This window comes from Numenius arquata, chromosome 18 (genome assembly GCF_964106895.1).
Source record: "Numenius arquata chromosome 18, bNumArq3.hap1.1, whole genome shotgun sequence".
In the NCBI taxonomy this organism is placed as follows: domain Eukaryota; kingdom Metazoa; phylum Chordata; class Aves; order Charadriiformes; family Scolopacidae; genus Numenius; species Numenius arquata.
The window spans coordinates 5,147,173-5,166,599 of NC_133593.1; the positions used below are offsets into that span (position 1 = coordinate 5,147,173).

The following is a 19,427-nucleotide window of genomic DNA, read 5'->3' on the forward strand; positions in this document are numbered from 1 at the left end:
AAAGAGAAGAACTTTGGTTGTGGTTGGTTGATCCTGGATTATTGTATTTTTATCTTGAGGAGGAGGAAATAGATTTAAAGAACAGAATCAGATATAGGTGTCCTTAGATTTTGGGAGTAATAACAGAAAGAGAACATGGGACAATTTTTTTGGTGGACTATATTGTGAAAGCTATAAAAAAAGAATTATTTTTTATTTCTTCTCTGTCTGTGCCATGTTATGCCTTTGGAAAAGCAAAATGTTTCCATTGGTTTTCTTTCCATCTTCACAGTGCTGATAGTGCTCCCAGATTTCTTCTACTTTTTTTTTTTTCTGAGGAAAGAAAGTCAAATATAGAAACTTCTGTTATCCATAAAACAAGAACAACTGTTCTTTCATAACCATTTATTAAAGAATCTAGACTGAATCAGTACTATTTGTTCCGCAGAAATGGAGTGTTAGATTTTAAGATCTGTAGAGGTAGGGACAGTGAGTTAAAGCATTTTTTGGAACCGAACTTCCACTAAAATCCATGAAACAGTGTCTGCTATAGAAGTAGAAAGAAAACCTCACCAGGGCATTTTAGCAGAAATGCTGTTCTCCAGATTATTTTTTTATTTCATTGGGTATGGTACTGTCCTGTCTCTAACAAATCACATTGGAAAATGGTTTGAAAAGCTATTCCCACTAAGTGAGATTGCTATAAAATATGTATGGTTTTGAGCAGCGGATGGAATAAATTCTCCCCTTTCACTTAGCAACACAAATGCGACACAATATGGGTAGTGCAGGTGCTGGGCAGGAGGGTTTTGCTCTGCCCCAGCCCAAGTATTTCCTTTTTATTTCTGTCTCCCTTTGCCGTGAACGGGATCCTCTGCTGTCCTGGGGTGCCGGAGCCCCGCTGAATTCAGCAAAGTTGTGCCATTTCACAGCACATGAGGTTATTCTCTTAACCCGGTGATTTCACTATCTGTAAAATGGGAATAATAACATTTACTTTACAAAGTGCATTGAGCTCCTTGCGCGGAGAAGTGCTGTATAAAGGCAAAATGTGGTTAATATTATTTTCATACAAACACAGGAGTTTCCTGTAAATGCTTGGCTTTCAGTTGGGAATACATTTATCTGGCAGCCTTTCAGTGCGCAAAGGAAAGTGCAATAGCCTGAAGACAAGAATGAAGACAACCCAACCTCTTCTGTTTGGAGGGGTTTTTTTCTTCTTTTTAAGTAATTCTCCGTTGCTAGAAAAAATAGGTGCCAGAGCCCTGAAGAGTCTTTCATGTCACCGAATTTCTGATAACCCTGCTGTTGTTCTGTGAAAGCTAAGGTCGTTTAAAGGTTTGAAAATAAATTTTTAGATCTCAAAAGTTAGAAAATTAAAGCACATTGAACCAGAGTGCTTTAATTGATCTCGTACTCCAAGAAACAGAGCTTTTTTGCAGCAGCTTGCACGCGAGAATGTCAGCTTCAAGCGCTTAAAACCGAGCATGGTGATTACTGCCATAACCAGGCTCATTAACTTCAGCAGAATTACTTGTGATAATACACAGTCCTATCCCATAGGAAGATTTTGCCATGTATAGCACTGAATTTAGCATGTAATAAGGAAATATAGTTCGGCTGGTGGAACTTTAAGGGAAAGGTTATACTTTTTTTGCTTGTAAGTATCTCATTTTGCTATTCACACCACTGGTCTTTGATCAAATTAACATTTTACTGTAAGTAGAAGAGCACTCCGTTCATGCTATTCATTATCTTGTCAGGAAACAATGAGAGTAATTTAAACTGGATATATTGTGTAAGGATTTTTTTTTTTTTTAATTGGCTAGCACACGGCAGCATTACGATCATGACCTACTGGCTTCACTGGGAACAGTCCAATATTTACATACTATATTAAGGAGAATGAAAGTATTTTGAGATATTTTCTTACTAAGGAGGTAGCTCTGTGCTGGAAAACCAGCAGCGGGGAAAGTAAGAGGAATTGTATGACTGAGCCATCCAGAAAACCAGCGTTTTTAGACAACGCTGAACTTGCGTGATCTCCAGCAAGGCCAGTAGTGTGACTGTCACTGGTCATTGTGGTTTTTCTGGGCTGCGCATAGCAGGTTTGGAAGTAAGAAACCAAGAGTTTTAGTACTGACTGATGAAAAGCGACTGTACCATGGCATACAGGTTTTTTAGCCAAAGTGGGAGAGTTTCACACAAAGAGAAGGTTGCGTGAGTTTTCCAGTGGCTCCAAGTTGTGCAAGATTGGTAGGTTTTAGCCATTTTCCATACTGGGCGTCTGTCTCTGGCTGTGCTCTCTTTTCTTATTTCAGGAAAAATTGTTCAACCATTTCTAAGAACAAGGTTAGGAAAAAAAAATCCATTTTTCCCCACATGTTACGAGTTGTTCTTGCTGTTTTGGTGAGGAGCCTGCTGTGCCCCTATTTAAGAGAAGGGGCTTGGCACTTGATGAGGGAGGGTTTGCCTTTTTCTCAGGCTTGTATCTTCTGTTGCTTCAAGTAGCAAAAGGAAAATAAATTTTTTAAAAAAAAGCCCCAAGTTTGGCCAGCCTATAAGCGTCTGAAAAAAACCAACCCACGAGTTCACACAAATTCAACAGGGTCTGGTTTGAATTTGTGGGCTTTGATGTCTGTGCCTGTCCCAAGCAGGCTGCAGTCTATCGCTGCGCTGGCTGGGTGAACATTAACCAGCCAGGTTTTTCTTCTCTTGGTGGCCATGTGAGGGTCAGTGCCACTTGGACGGGGAGCACCGGGAGGGGAGATGCTCCTCCAGGCTGCAGCAGGGAGACGGGCACCGCCGGTGTGAGAGCACAGGGAGTGGAAAGCGGAGGGGGATTTAGTGGTGGGGAGGGAGGGAGGAGAAGGACCGGGACGGGGCTGCCGCCAGGAGCTTTGGAGAAGAAGCAGCAAGGAAAAGAGGAAAGAGGAACTCGTTGGGGGTAAGAATAATTGTGGAATTTTGTGTGTATTCATTAGGTCGTCCGAGATTATGAGCTCACTTTTGCCTGCCTGAAGCTAAAGGCACTGTGAAGCTCAAGAAAAGATGGAAACAGTGCTTCCAGTGGCCAAAATGAATTAGGAAGGGGACAAAGTGACAAGCAGAGAGGTGTAGGAGCCAGAGAGGCAAAGCCGGAGGGTTTTGGAGGGGAGCAGCACCCCAGCTGCTGTGCAAGGTCTTGGGTGCAGGTGAACCCATACAGAGCACCCAAATGGCAACAATATGGGGGCTTGGGGAACCCACGGAGCTCAAAACGGGGGTTCTGCCAGCGCGTTCGTTAACGCTTCTGAAGCTCTTGGCTCCTCTGGTGGTGGAAACCAGAGCACAGCCCATGAGGAAGCGATTAATCCTATCTGCAGAGGAGGGTGGGATTAGTTTGCAGTGAATAAGCCGCAGAGGTCACACACGGAACAAGGAGGACAAAGCCAAATATTCATTCACCGAGCGATATTCATCCCGCGAGCTGAACGAAGTAGGGGTCTCGGTGGGAAAAAGCAATAGCATGTTACAGCATGGATCCATCCAGCCTCCCAAAGCCCCACGCACGGGGGTGGCCAAACACACCTGCGGCCGTGGGGTTGGCTTTTCAAAACTTTTAAGTGCTCAGTTTTGAAACTACCATTCTTTTAACAGGTTTTTGTATGCAATTTATAATTTATATTGCAGTAGCACCCAAAAGTGCTTTCCAGGCGCTGAACGCATCTATAATTCTGGCTCTAAAAAGCTTCCATTCTGGAAAAAAAAAAAAAAAAAAGAGAGAGAATAATTGACCACTGTTTCCCAAGCAGAATTGCCCAAAGTTTCTGTTGATGTATTTTTAACAATGCATAGTATGAAATCTTGTCTGATATTATCCGCAGGATTCCAACAGGTGTTCTGAATTGGCTGGGGAGGCTCTGCAGAAAGGGCAGCTGACAGCTCACTGTATATGCAGATGTAACATCTATTAGAAATATCCTCTGTGGTTTGCTTGCATGCAAGCTGAATAGATTCTCAAAGCAATGCTGCTGTGAATGGAAGCCATCAGCAGAATTGCTTAAGGCTGCAAAACCCATTACTTATACAGCGGTAGATGCAAGAGCAAGTGCCACAGTGTAGTGACTTGTCCTGCTTTGCTGGAGTTGTTTAGCAGTTATTAAATCAATGTATGTACATCTACAGCTGATAAAGTGCAAGAAAATAATGTATCTCAATCTGTATCATTAGCTCAGTTTTTAATCCTAATATCATCCGGCTGCACAAACAACGTAAACTTTCTCTTTTGGTGCCTTTTTAATGCTGCTACCATTTTTTCACGCACGCAAGGTTGTGTCCCTTGCTCTGATTATTAGAGCCGTGTTACTGTACTTTTACAATTACATTTTAATTACAGCTGTAGAACCTATGCAAAATCATTTAATATAATGTTGTGAGCAAATAGCGCAGATGATGCATTTAGTATTTGATTGCCGTTAGTTTACTGATTGATTAAACATGCAGGCAGAGTCTCTGCTTTGACTAGTAAGTCAAAGACCATGCACACACACAGGGATATGGGTTTTTTATATTCACTATTTTAGATGACTTAGATTTTCAAAAGAATTAGCTGAAAAAGTGGAGCACCTGGCACACAGAAATCTGGCAGTTTTGGTGGCTTAAAAATGAACTTATTATTCAATTAGGGAAGGGACCCGTCAATGTAAAGGGTAAAATTTGGTCAAGAAAAGTTTTGGCCTCGATTGGTGGCAGTTCATGGATTTGGAAGAGTTGGTGATACGTTTCGGAAGCGGAGATAGGAAATGATTTTAGCTATTTTCTGCTGAAAGTGCAGTGTGATTTGCATGGAGCAGCCCAGGTGAAAAACTGATTACTCAGGGAGGTAAGCAGTCTGGTTTTATAATGATAAAATACTTTTTTTTAAAAAAAGAGTGAAGAAAGTCTGGCCAGGAGGAGTATATACTGTAAAAACAGCCAGGTTTTGTTCTGCTTTTCTTAACGGAAGCTTATACATGGTTATGGAAAGGACTTTGCTGCTATTTATTGCCTGAAGTTACTGATCCATCTGTCTCTACCCTGTCTTGTACAGACAACATTTCCTCATAGTTCTGCCTTTCTCTTTTCTGTTGTTACTGAATATTTGTATGGGAATTTTGTCTGGTAGCCAAGTCACAGGCTTATCAGATCTTGCGGAAATCCTCAGCAGTCGGTAACTGATCTGTGCAAAATTGTCAGTTTAGGGTTAAATATTGTTGAATAAATAGACCTGCTGAAAGAACAGAATCTAACAATTCATGTTTTGGGAAATAATTACTGAAGAAAGACAGCCCACAACATTGTATGTGTGTTAGAGAGAATGGTCAGAATATCTTTTAATTCAGCATTTACCCGTGAGAATTATTCCCATGAGGAACCTTGCAATAAAATCTGCTTGGTCTATGAGAATAGAAAGAAATTGAATAAAAAGACTCCATTTCCACTTGTATTTATTCAGTCTGGGAAATTCAGTGGGCCGCAGCATTAGTATCAGCAGGGGATTCCTTGCTCCTAGCGTTAAATTACTGTCATAATCGCTCAATTATTTCTTCCTTGTACTGTTTAAAATAAAAATCCATCACATTCTATGTTTTTTTCTAACATTTATTAGGTTGAGTGTTTAGGAAAATCAATTATATTCAGTCAGGCATGAATTGATGAATGTTCTTGTAATAATTGTCAGTTGTTAAACTGAATGTACTTTCTCTTTTCACCCCTTTTCATTTCCTTCAGAGGGCAGAGGTGGCTCAGAGAGAGGCAGAGACCTTAAGGGAGCAGCTCTCGTCAGCCAACAAATCTCTCCAACTTGCTACGCAGATCCAGAAGGCACCTGATGTGGTGAGAGAAAATATTTACTGACTCTTACAGGTTTCTGACATTCCTGCAGCACAGCTCTTTCAATTTATGCTCGCAGCTATAAAAATATCTGTTTGGAGTAATATTTTAACTGAAATAGAATGGTGTTCCTTTGGGATTGCAGTTTGGTTAAACTTCTAAGGGGGCTGGTGTCTACAGGAGACCACGGGAAGGACAGAGGTCACTCTGCTCCATGGTGATTGGTACCGGTGATCCATAGATCTCCGCGGCTGCCGGTCCAGGCAGACAGCAGCGTCGCTCCAAAATTATTTCGGATTGGTAGGAGCGTCAGCAGACGAGAAATAAAGGCAGGAATGTGGTATAGCAAAGATTTCTGTGGTGGGCCATCAGCACATGGCTGGCTGGAGGGCACAGTGGAGACATGGAGCTTCAGACCCAGGGCACCAGCTTTGCCCAGAGCTGGTTGTATCAGCAGGACCTACTGCCTGCACATTGCTGGGTCTTGTTATTCTTAGTGTATGGGCTGTCAGAGGAACTAGAAATAAATTCGGTATCGTTCCAGTTTTCACTGAATATATCTAAACTGAGAATTACACCTAGAAATCCAATAAAAGAGGCTTAGAAAATTGAGAAGATACCCTGCACTCCTAGGGGTTTGGCTGGTTGTTGCCTTCTCTGTGTGTTTCTAAATCAAGCAAACGCCGCTGTTTGGGGAGTTTGGTAGCGCTGACTCTGCTGATCGGACCGTGCAGGCACAGAGTGCTATTGCAGGACTCCAGCTGGTCCTGGGTTAACAGGTATCGCAGACGAGCAGACAGATTATATTGATTTTTGTTTGCCAAAGGAGAAATAGGAGTATTTAAATGTAAATATGCAATTAAGTGAAATTTAGTCTACTTCTAAGCAGCAGATTTAACAGACAAAAGAAATCATGCTCCTTATATTGCTTTTTTTCTTGCGAGCCATAAACAGGCTTGACACTGATATCGGAGAAACACATGGTTGCCTTTAAAATATATTTGCAGAGAATGAGTAACAAACCATAAGTCCTCAAGATCTGTTTGGTCGTCTATTAATACTACCCAGTATTTTCTGAGAGAAATCAAAAGATAGACACGCAGGCTGCAAAACAAAAAATAAAAAGCCTGAATATCACTTGTAACTCTGAATTACCTGCCTCTTCCTATCTCATGTCCTAGTCTTATCATTATTTTAACATTAGGTCTTTCTTGTATTTAATAGTACTTCTGCACTTCATTTATATTTAATATGACAACTACTGCAGGATGAAAATGATCATTATCTATCTTATTTCAGACTCTACGTTCTAGTCTCAATAGGCACAAGCAGCAGATGATTATACAACTTGTGATGTTTCATGCAAGCAAATTAGAGGTTTTTTCAAGTTAAAAGTATAATTCAGTGTAATAGGAGAGTGTTGTTAACTGCTGTTCGTACATGCAGCGTTCTGTGAGATACAATGCTGTGTAGTCACTGAGAATCGAGCTAAGTGTTTAGAAGGTACGGAAAAGGTATATTGCTGTGCCTGTATTTTCCAGAGAAGAGGGTATGGAGTATATTTCAATCTGCTGCAATGTCATCTTGAATTGTAAGGAAAGTGCTCGGGTGACAGCATCGGTGGGTTGGATTTTCAGCTCTCTCGCTGTAGGATCTTTGGTATAGTGCTTACGATCATTGTGTCTCTCTTAGTAAATGGATTCTTTCCTACTTCACTGGTATTTTCTGAGGAACAGCCATTAACATTTGTAAGACGCGTTTTAGGCTTTTAAATGGAACCTGTGTTCATCACTGGGTTGCCCCACGCTCCCCAGATCTGCACAAGGATTTCCTTATGTTCTTCATGGAAGAGAGGTTCCGAGCTCTCCGATGCATTATAGCTGTCGATCTCTTAACACAAAAGGAGACAAAAGAGATGGTACAATTAGTCTGTATTATCTTTTCTGAATAGATCCTACCTTCTTCTTAACTTCTCTGCCCGTTCTTATTTCTTGCCCTGCTGGAAAGTCGATCTGGTGAGGAAGTTTCAGGCTCGAGGACAGATTTCACAGCCATGGGAAATGGGAAGAAGAAAGATCCTGGTTTAGGAAAGGGAATTTCTGAGAGTGGAGACCACAGGGGGAATGGCCTTGTCTTAACAGCTGTCACATCTCTCTTTGTCCCCATGGAGGAGAGGCTTTAGTTGCTAGCAGTAATGTGAACAGTGAGCAATTTTCATGCAAGGAGCAGGCTCATTGGAAGTAGCACTTTGGGGCAATTTTTGACAATTTTGCCTGGAATATGGCGTGCATGCGAAGAGCCAAAGGCACATGACTCTGCCGTTCCTGATTAAGAAATTCTGCTCCATTACTTCAGAATATTTTATCTGATTAGTATTTTGTAAGCACAGATTTTCATAGTTGTCAAAGCATTTGGACTATTAATAATAGATAGATCTAAATAGAATCCCTTGACTTTCACAGCTGCATCTTTCCAGTACACTTACAAAATAGGGACATTTATTCTCTCCATTATCCTTGTTTTACCAAAGAGCTGTCCTGGGGAGTAGAAAGGTTTATCTTCCAGATTCACGCAGTCGGTTAGAGGATTTTGAGGTTGTTTCTGTCTTTCATGCCACCCGATGCCGTGCTTGGTCCTTACCTAGCTGCCCTGAATTCAAGCTTCTTGCCTTTTTTTATTTATGTGGTCTAATACTTTTTTCTCATTAGGAACAGGCCATCGAGGTGCTAACACGGTCCAGCTTGGAAGTAGAACTGGCTGCGAAGGAGCGGGAAATTGCCCAGCTGGTAGAAGATGTCCAGAGACTCCAGGGCAGCCTCACCAAGCTGCGGGAGAACTCCAGCAGCCAAATCTCCCAGCTGGAGCAGCAGCTGACCGCCAAAAACAGCACACTCAAAGTAAGGCTCGGTTTTGTGCTCAGCGGCTTTCGAAGGGTATAACTGACGTGCCAATATTGGGTTTTACTCATGTAAGTTTTCTGTGGTTCTGAAAGGCACCAGAAAAGCCATTGACCTCTTCAGGATGCTGTCCAATTCCAGTTTCTGTGATGTTTTATTCTAAGTGATCAGAGTTTTGCTGAAATTTAATTTACCTAGTTCCCATTGTTTTGACATTTGTTTTTGCAGAACATGGCTACCTTTAGAATTAAACCCAAAATATATTTACCGTGGATATGTAGAGAAATAGCTGAACTGAAAAGGCACAGAAAATCCTTCTTAGGTTTTAAAACTTTTCATTCCCATTCCAGTGATTGGTATTGCAGGATTGCCAGGAACATTTATTGTGCTATGGTCTATCTTTGAATTTACCTGCAGCTCCCTCCGGTTCTTTCCACTGGAAAAGGGAAGTGTATCATTTAGAGTATGAAACCAAGTAAAATCAAGACACAAAGAGAAGACTTTTTAGCTTTAATAAGCTTCTTTTTTAATTTTAAACTGTGTATTTGCTGCACTTAAATTCTCATTTATAATTAGTGGTCCAGTCCGATGCACACCAGTAGCACGGCACTAAAACCAGAAGAAACCTCTACCAATTTTGTGTGACCCTGTTCCTTTTACCTTTTCAGCAGCTTTCCTTTCTTTGTGCACTGGCCCACACAGTTTTGATCTATCAGTAAGCTTGAGAAATGTTTCCTGACATGTGTTATGAATCAGTTTCCTGTACCTCCTGTCTCTTTCATTGTTCTACCATCTATGAGCTTCAGAGTGTAAACAAGATAAATTTATCTATTCCATTAAAGACTTCATAGTTTTGCAGGTTTTATAGTCTGAGAGTTTTCTGAAAGCAGGAGGCTGATGGTACCCACTTAGCTTTGACTGTGGGTAGCTTTCCTCTATCAGGATGATTTAACGTTCAATTGAAACTCTTACAAATTGTTCTAATTCTGGCATTTTTTAGAGGGTACTGGTTTTGCTCTGGTGTAGCATAATTTATGTGGACACGTGTCTGTTAGGGATGAAAGCTAAGTGTTGCGTTCAGAATGCTTTCTGCATGTTTTAAGACAGCCTGGTGGAATTTTTATGAAAATTCAGTAGAGCAAAGGAAACCTATTAGGTTCCTGTATTTATGGTATCGGCCTCTGCCCATCTGTCACCGTGTGGGCACCTCTCGTAACGAGGGAGGACGGTTTGGAGGGACACATTTTGCTGGCTACACTCATGTTATGAGGGTTTTTTTTTTATTTTTTCATAAAGCCCGATAGAAAATATCTTGAGTCCTTGCACTTGACAGATTTTCTTGGAATAAAGCATGTTCCTGGTGAGGTCAGTATTAGTTAGCCATTAACTTCAAAGGGAATAGGATCACAGAAATGACAGAGCAAGTCTTTGATTTTCATTTCACTAATCTCCTTCCATTTTCTCATAGGCTTGCCCTGCTAATGCTCTGTATTTAGGTTCCTGTTGATAGTGTCTGATGCAGTGACGCTATTGATAAAGTTTTAGTCATTTCAATCCTCTTTAACCTTATTTGTTGCACTATAAAAATATTTCAAAATACATACTTTTACCCCAAAGTGCTGGGAAAACTTGTGTCGGAGATCTGTTGTACAAAGAACCAAATCTCAGTGGTGATATGTTGATCTCATGTTTGATTATAGAGGAATTGCTTCTAAAATAACTGAGATTGTAATGGTTGCCTCCACAAAAATGAATCACAGTTTCACAAATTAAAGCAATGTTCTCAGACCGTATCTTGGGGGAATTCTTTAATACTCTATGACTTAATGAAACAATACGGAAATACTTTCAGAATTATTGCTTCTTTATCTTCATCTGATCTAATAATCAAAACATGTCCTCTAGTAACAAGACTTTTCTAACTGTAATTATATTAACCCTTTGTTGCTGGGAGTTAGAGCTTCCCAGCTACCCAGTTAAAATACAGCAGTGCTAGTTAGCAGAGAGATATGTCAAATAACCTGGGTTAATTAATATGGGCTTTTAGTTTATCACTCTAAACTAAACTATGACATTAATCTAATGGGTTTTTTTAAATGTTTTAAGCCCCTGAATACAGCCCATGCTGTTTACCTAAGACTCTTTAGTTAATAATACAGTGATGGTGGGTTTTTTTTAAATAACATAAGAGGGGAACCTTTCTATGCGTGCTCTAACAGGGGGTCATTCATACAACAAATGCAACATGGAATATCTGCAAATTGAGTGTGCAAAAATGTCACCCATCCATTCCTTCTGTCCTCTGTCTCCCTGCATTTTTCTGTCGGAGGACGTTAGAATATATTTTGTCTGAATTAACCAGGTTGATATTTAGTGCAAGGTACTGGTTCCTCCAGATTGTCTCACAGCTTGAACCTTTGTTATACTGTGTTCTCTGCATTTTACAGGGTTCTTTGAGACAATTACCATACTAATACATTTTAAAACAGTCATTGACTGGGAAGATGCCAAGTGCCTAAATGGTCTGCTTATATACAGGCATTGCTTTCTCAGTTGTTAGTTTACATTGTTTAGTAAAGTATACATTTAGGTGCAGATTTTCCATGGCAACAATCTCTGTATTAGGTACTTGGAATGATGGATGGATGTGTTTTTTATACAATGCGAAGTAAAATATTGCTGGTTGCCATACTGCTCTAACAGCATACAAGTACCTGTGAGCATCCAAAACAGCTTCATCCTGTCAACATCTTTTTTTCTTTTTTTTAAACTGTGCTTTGTACCTAAAATTTCCAGAAATACTTTCATGGTATAGCATATACCTATACAGAATTAGATTTAATATAGATTTCTTTAAAATGGGAATTGTTATTTTCTCTGTATTTTATATCTTTTTCTACAAAAAGCTTTTTTTCTTACTATATTCTTGTGTAAATAACTAAAATATTAATCCAGGATATAGTTTGTTTTAAATTGATTCCAGTACTTTTTATACTGAGGACTAGTGTAAATGGCCAGTTATCCTTACTGTAAAACCTAATCTGCTGTAGACCCAGAAACGCTGGGAGTCACAGAGCGGAGGCAGAGGTGAATTGTGGTGTATCTCTGCTTTAAGTGGCAGAGCAGCAGAAAGCAGCGAGAGGCAGCCGCAGAGTGCCATGGCCAAGGAGAGCTGAGAGATGCCGGGTGGTTCCGCAGGGTCCTCCCATCGCCTGCATTAAGTTCTAAAGCCGTCGGTCGCGATGCTGAGTCCCCTCGCTGGTACTAAGGGCTCTCTGGCTCACTGGTTTCACGTAAAGATCGCTCTCCAGTCTTACCAAGCCTGGTTTGGTGCTTTAAAAAGCCTGGCTGGATTCCTCGTTACAGTAACTGCATTTTGCTCAGTGTTGAGCTACAGCTTGAAAAGCTACTTGAGCTTGTGGCATGTTGTAGCCGGCCCTCTCTAAACCTTGGAGAACTGAAGTGACAGCTTGAGCCCTGGGATGCTTTAGTTCATTGGCATAGTGAGCTTTCAACACACGTTGGAGGTTATCAAAACTTCCAATGTCTTTAATATTTGTAGGATTTTCCCTAGTTGCATCAACTAGGATTTTCCTTTGTAGATCAGCGTAGGGTTTCTTAGCAGGGCCGAGACACCTGTAGCACTGTGTCTGCTATATAAAGCAAAGTCAACAGTCCCTACAATTCCAGTTAGTAACTGGAATTTGGTATGGCAGGATGTGTCAGAAGAAATGACTAAAACTTGCTCTGTATTTTTCCAGCTGAAAAAAATTGGGATAGCTCAAATAGCCTTTTTTTTTTTTTTTTTTCTCCTTTTTACCCCAATCTGAACAACTGCACAAGTTCCTGATGGCTAAGGATGCTCAGACACAAGACCTTTTAAGAGGCTACTCATTTCATCAATGTCCCATGGAGTGCAAATTCCACCCTTAACAACAGTTTCTACTTCCCTACAACAGCCGGCAGTGGTGATCCATTAGGAATTGCCTGTTGAGCAGCTGCCAGAGCAGGGTCCCTGTGTTACTGCTGAGAGATGCCTCTTGTCAGCAGCGACTAAGGGTTGTGGATTATGGTATCAAAAAGCAGGAACAGGAATTTAAGAGGGCTGTATATTGATAACGGGGATGTCCACTTTGTCACTGGTTTTTAGTAGTGGCAAAGCAGAAATGTAGGCAATGCATAAGCTGGAAAGGGCATGAGAGGAAATCCTTTAAAGATGGCAGAATAGCTGGAAGTCCAACAAAGCTCCATCACGCTGCTGTCGTCATCTGAAGAAGCCTCATTTAAATTATTAAGATAGCTCAGATGATGGACTCGCTAATCTTGTGGGTGCTGTATTATTAGATAGTGTTCATGTCTGCTGCTCGTACCCACGGGTTAGCAGACCCATGGGTTAGATGGGCAGTACCTACACGCTGGCCGACTTGGGAAGACAGCATGGTTAAGAGGTTCCCATTTGTAACTGTTGCTCTGTCCCAGCCCTGATGTTAACGCACCCGTAACTGTGCTGGTGCAGAGCTTCATGGGGCTGCATTTTCAACAGGTTTGCTAACATTATCCCTTCTGAGCCTTCCTCCTGCGTTCAATGAGCAGCCCAGGAGCGGGTGTAGGATCTTCTTGAATTCACTTCTCCACTGAAGGACATAAAGCCCTGTTTTTCTTTTCCATGTTGTATATTCCTTTCCTTTTCAAAGTAGATGCTCTGTCTTTGAGGGTGGTATGTCCTTGTGTTATTTCTGTTTCCTGTGACCTTTGGGATTCTGTGCCAATTTTAACACCAAAAATTCAGTGAAGCAGAGCTTGCCTGAACTTATCCATGGAAGTTGTAAGCCAGTTAAGTTCTGTTCTTTCTTTGCTTAGGTCAGGTGTGCCTGTACTAAGCAAAGAAATGATTAGTGGGAAATTAATGTGGCTTCTGCAAGCAACGTAACAGCATCAATTATGTATCACTATGTTTTAGGCCTCCTGAAGCATTTATCCTGTAGTGATGAGCACTGTTGTTGGGAGCAGGGGCTCTTGGGTAAGGTCCAAAAGTCTGTCATTGCATTATGGATTGTGTTAGAAGGTTTGTTTCAACGTTTGTGGCATCTTCACGCCGAAGAGAAACCATTGAGACTGCCCCAGGTCAGGCAGACCTGAGCAAAAAGACCTGCTGAGTTGGTCTCAATGCTTCATCTCCGGTGTGCAATCCTATTAGTTATTGCAATAAGTAATGCTTGTAAAACGACTTGGTACAGCTGTTTTGTTTGGGCATGAGACGTTGTCGAAGTCTTACAAGCCTAAGGCGTTCCAGTCAACAACAGCTTCTTCAGTCTGTTTTTTCACGTAGATAAGGTTATCAAGAACTGTCGTATTAAGAATACAGTATGTGCCAAAGCATCCTGCTTGTTTACTCAATTTATCCATTCCATAAAAAAATTTCAGCAGCCCCATTTTTTATACTGTCTTCCCCGCTGTCGTTATTGAACACACGACAGTGACATTGCGAACGGCCAAATTGGGCCCTACTGAACTCCGCAATGCTTGGCACTCTGTAAACAAAGGAAGAGGGAGGTATAATTGTGTTTACGTTGAATTGGTTATAGTTTGTTTTCTAATATATGTAAATTAGGTATGAGTCATTAACCCTCACTTGTGCGCCGCTGTATATATGGAATAATTTAAAGATGATTTTCAAAGCCTACAGAAAAAAAAAAAAACTAAGTAATTAAATCCATGTTCTTTCTTTTAAAGCAACTGGAAGAAAAACTGAAAGGACAGGCTGATTATGAAGAGGTTAAGAAAGAATTAAAGTAAGTGTTAACTGCTTACATAATTTTTTCACAAACTCTAGTTTAACAATTGTTAAATGAAGCCACAAATCTGTGTTCTTGGAACAATAAAGAATTCAGTCAAAACCACGAAGAAGGGGAAATCGGGAATATTGGCAGAAATTGCATCCAGAACCAGTGCAACTGCTCTATCTGAGAGTCCTCCTTTTTGTTGCAGCAGAGAATCGCAGTGGCAAATAATACAAGCGTCCATGAAGAAAAGGCGCAAAAACTATTATCCCCCAAGGTTAAAATTTTGAAAATCTGTGGTATTTTAGGTTGATCACTCTCTATAAATCCCCAGCCAAAAGCTGAATGTAACGTGGACCAAGAATTTAATGCAGAGCCTTTGGCCATAATACCTTTTCTCTGCTTTTGCCAGCCAGTGTTCAGCACTTACCATTTTAATGCTGTGCTTGTTTCATTGTATATTTTTGCTAATATATTGTGGTTTGAAACTGAAGCCACAAACAGCCTCTTCCTATTTCAAGGGGGTTTTTTAAGAGACTTAAGAGAGCCTCATTTTAAACTATAACAAGATAAGCTGTCAGGTTCAGAGGAGAAGTTTTTTGACTAGAAATATGTTTAGTGTCATGGTTTAAATAACTGCATGAAACTCCATCTCTTCTTTCATCATTCTGGCATTTTTGTGTGTATTTTGAGAAGACTGAAAAAATGTTACCTTGTTTAATGAGGTATTTCAGATGAGGCTGGGAGTCATGTGCTTTTGTTTACACATCCCTGGAGAACATGGAAAGCAGGTTCAGTTTTGGGAGCCCAGGGACTGCCCAGCCCCTGGTGCTGTTACATTCAGGCCGTGGTTCTGGTTCGCTGCAGCGCACCCTGATGTGGGTAATTTCAATCCAGTGAAATAAGTTGTCCATTTCTTTGGTCGTTATACCTGGATATTAACTGGTCTCAAAACAACTTCATCGTTTTAGTGATACGGGTAGATGTGTTCATGTTCTCTTCTGAGTTAGGGAAACACAGCTTCAGATTTCAGCTGGGTTATGCCCTCATATGCAAAGTAGGGAATGGGAATTAAGCCACAACCTTCCAATTTGCTACATGAGTTACTAAAACGTGAATGTACCAAAACAGCAAATGAGTTTTAAATCCTACCTGGTTTAATGCCTTTACTTTAGATATGAAACTCATTTAGATCCCTGTGTTCCTGTGCTTTTTTTTTTTTCTTTTTTCTTTTTTTACAACACTGACTTAGATGAGGGCGGGGATGGGAAGGCAAATAAGAGGTCCGGGAGAAGCCATGACATGGGAGCGTTCATATGATGCTTCTGCCTGTTCCTGTTACTACAGGATGAACCTGCAGTGAAATAGATGGGAGAGTCTCCTGGAAGTGACCCTTGTTGGGTGCCAGTAGAATAAATCTCTTTCTCCTGGCTGTTACAGCTTTTGTATCCCCTGATTTGTGGGTAACGTTTTTTGTCTGGGCAGGTGACTTTGGAGGGACAGCCAGCTGGCTTGTAGATGGCCTGGGGTTCATCCACCATCCTGCCGGACGGGGCCAGGGGGTCAGACCCTCTCTGAGAGCACTGCAGGTGTGGGCAATGCTGCATCATCACTTTAGCTCCTTCCTGCCACCCTCTCCGCTCCCATCTGGTCCAAAAGATGTGCCAGAATCTAAATGTACATCACCTGAGAGTGACAGTCTGATCTGAAGTGAAACTGTGAAAAGTCTGTTGCTGTAGATCTGGTGTCCCTTAGACTGAATCCTACTATTCCTGAAACACTGATGGAAATGAGCTGCTCATGGCACACATACTCACCAAGAAAAAAGATACCTTGTCAGTAAGGAAGAAAGAGAATAAACTTCTCTGCTGTTTTGGCACTGGCCTGTTTTCCGGAATTCTCCCAAGGATACTAGAGGCATTCCAGGCTGAGGGATCTCGATATCAGCCAACTTCCAACCTTGGAGGAGCTTAACTGGGTCTACGTCAAGATCTGAGACGGGAGAATTCCTTGCTTTCTGCGTTGGCTTTTATGCCAAATGGCTTTTAAACCTATTTTTGAGATCTGAGAGCTCTGTGTGTCCTTTCAGCTCCCTCTCGAGTATTACGACAGTGCTACCCCTCCTGCCTTTGCAGTCAGGATCATAGGAACAGAAAGTCGAGCTGTCCCAGTGCACACTTTGCTTTAGAGTAAGATCTTTCAAGTCGTCTTAGATGTGCAGATTCAAGTCACAAGATCATTCCTGTAAAAAGCAGATAACTTGATCTTGAGCAGCAGATTGAGTCGAGATCTCATGGGCAAAGATATTCCTGGAATCCAAAGGGGAAACATTTTGCTTCCTCATATTCCTGAGGAAAATGTCTCTTTTGTGACACATTTGGAGAGTCATTTTTGACATATTTAACGTTTAAAAATGAACCCACTGTAGTGAATATTCCTCCAAGGGCAATTCAAGATACCCTCAACCTGGTTTTTAGTATATTTTGGGTTCGGAGTGTATAGGAAATTACCTGTGAAATTGCCAGAAGGCTGTTTCAGGTAGCAAAGAATCCACTAGAAGTAGGCAGAGGTCAGTAAGTTTCCAAGCAGGGTTTGATTATGTGTGCCTGCTGTGAGCTCCCAGAGGAATTCAGGTTCAAGATCCTTTCGGAAGGTCCCAGCTGGCAGCGGCTGCTGGGAACCGCAGTGCATGGGTAGAGCAGCCTGTGCGAGTGGAGGGCACGGCCAGGACCAGGGCTTTAACGCCAGACCTCTGGTGCCGAGAACCCGATACGCATATTGAACACCTTCAGGCTTACTTTGCCCTGGTGATGGGTTTCAGGCGGGTTCTGTAGTGGTCAGAGCACCTCAGGGCCGCTCCTGCGAGAGCGTGCGGCTTCGTTTGGTTTAGTCCTGTCCAGAAGGAAAGCGGTTGGTGCCCTCCAGGACTGCTCTGCACGGCAAAGCCAAGTGCGGTAAGTGGGGGTTACTGGGAGACCTGTGTCACGAGGGTGCTGCTGCTGATGGGAAATGGGAGAAGCACCTGTGATTTGCCATGGGAAGTTTGCCATGTGATCATTTGCTGTTACAAATTATTTTTTAAAAATTCAGATAAGTCTCCTTAATTTGACCATCATGAGGCCATACATTACTACTTGCTGTCCTCCCAGAGGCCATCCTCTGCAGAATCCATGGGAGGATGGAGACAGTTCCCAATAGTGACTGGGGGCTCCCTAGATGAGTCTCTGTGTATTTATCCCCCCCAGCACCTTGGAGTCCTAGTGGACGGAGCTGTGCCTCTGAAGAGGTGTCCCAAGAAACACCTGAATACTCCTGTCTGTGATGTCTATATAATGCTAGGATCTTGAGAACTTGAGCCATTACTGCACGACCTTCTCCTTGATGGGCATGAATCCATTAATTGCAGAAAAGAGGCACTTTTGCCTGTGGGTGAGCTGTTGGGCCCACGTCAAGCAGAGTCTTAACAGCATTACTTTCTAGAAGTGCTCGTGTACTGGATGATGGCTGTAATCTACAGCAATTTCTGCTGGCAAGAGGTGTCATCCAGTGGTGCCCTATGATGAAACTGATGGCCAGAATTTTTTTTTATTTTATTAATTATTATATTTTTTGGAGTGCCTGTCAGAAGTAACACTGTGTGCAGTGAATATGCAGTGAAAACGCGTGAGGTTTCTGTCTCAGAATTACTTCTTTTTTTCCTTGGGTTTGCTATGACTTTGTGTGATCTTGAATGAGTCACTGAGGCCACTGATTTCCGGAGTGCCACTTAATGGACACCTAATTCTGGATTAATGCATGGACAGATTTATAGAGGAGCCGGATGCCACGTGGTCCCGGCAGTTAATGAGTGCTGGGTGCCTGGCTGACTCCTAGGGGCTTCCAGAACTAGTCCCTACAAGTTAATACTGGCCTTCTGCATTTTTTGACTCTGTTTCCATACTTAATATATATGGCTAAACGTATTCTACTTGCCTCGCAAAGTTCCTGGTGCTTTATACATGAAAAATGCTGTATGAACACTATCTGTATCTGTTTATGTATTTTTCTTCAACAAATGAATGTCATCTTTGTGCAATGAGAAGCTGAAATCATTTATTGCTTCAGTCTGAGGAACTTAACGTCCTGCCTGCAGCAGGACCATTTAAAAAAATTTATAAGTCAAAGTACAGTAATAAGTTTGTATTCCTGTAAGGTTCTCGTTTGCCAGACAATACAGCTCTCACTGAAAGACTTTGAAGGGAGATGTCCTTTGACCGCTCAGTATTTATATAAAATATTGACAATGAGACTATCAGAGTCTTCACTTAATGTACTTATAAATATTTGGATCTTCCATATTTCTTAAGAAATATTGTGCCATTGTGTCTTCCCTTTGCCACAGAACCAGGAGGTTATTAAAATGAAAAACTGCCTTTTAGCCTGTAGTGTCTTGGTCGGGAAGATTATTTGTGCATATTTTCCTTGATATGTGAGCTGGTGTATATTATATAAAGTACTGTAACCGTGGTGGTGATTCCCCTGTTTTGTTGCTTCGCTGCAACCTTTATTCCCTTCAAGCTTCACAGATAAATCTATATCCCTTCTGACAGCTTAAAATGTTATATCCTTATTAACCTTTAAATTTACGCTTTAAACTGGCCTGGTGGGATTGCATATGCAATGATTTAGATGATGCTCAAGAAAATTTTCTTATCCAATAACTAGTTTGAATAGTTATTCTATATTCATTATGAGGCTGTGTTACTGCAAGGAAAGTTGTTATCACTTGTAGTGTTGCTGCAGAGTAGGAGATGATAATGTTAATGCTCATTAGTGCGGTTGTTATGAAAAGAAGAGATAGAAAATAATTTTTTTTCTGCCTTCCACAGTATATTGAAATCCATGGAGTTTGCACCATCTGAAAGCTCTGGTGCGCAGG

General features: G+C 41.4%; 1 protein-coding gene across 9 annotated transcripts in view; it reads left to right on the plus strand.

Moving 5' to 3' along the window:
- The window catches only part of CUX1 (cut like homeobox 1), a 278,806-nt gene that overhangs the window by 181,100 nt on the left and 78,279 nt on the right, over window positions 1-19,427 (plus strand). For 7 of the 9 annotated variants that reach the window (XM_074160646.1, XM_074160647.1, XM_074160642.1 and 4 more), the window contains 4 exons: window positions 5,731-5,835; window positions 8,541-8,729; window positions 14,463-14,521; window positions 19,378-19,426. In XM_074160646.1, the coding sequence (XP_074016747.1) occupies window positions 5,731-5,835; window positions 8,541-8,729; window positions 14,463-14,521; window positions 19,378-19,426 (402 nt within the window). The remainder of the gene's footprint in view (window positions 1-5,730; window positions 5,836-8,540; window positions 8,730-14,462; window positions 14,522-19,377; window position 19,427) is intronic. The other 2 variants (XM_074160648.1, XM_074160650.1) reach the window with 1 other exon arrangement.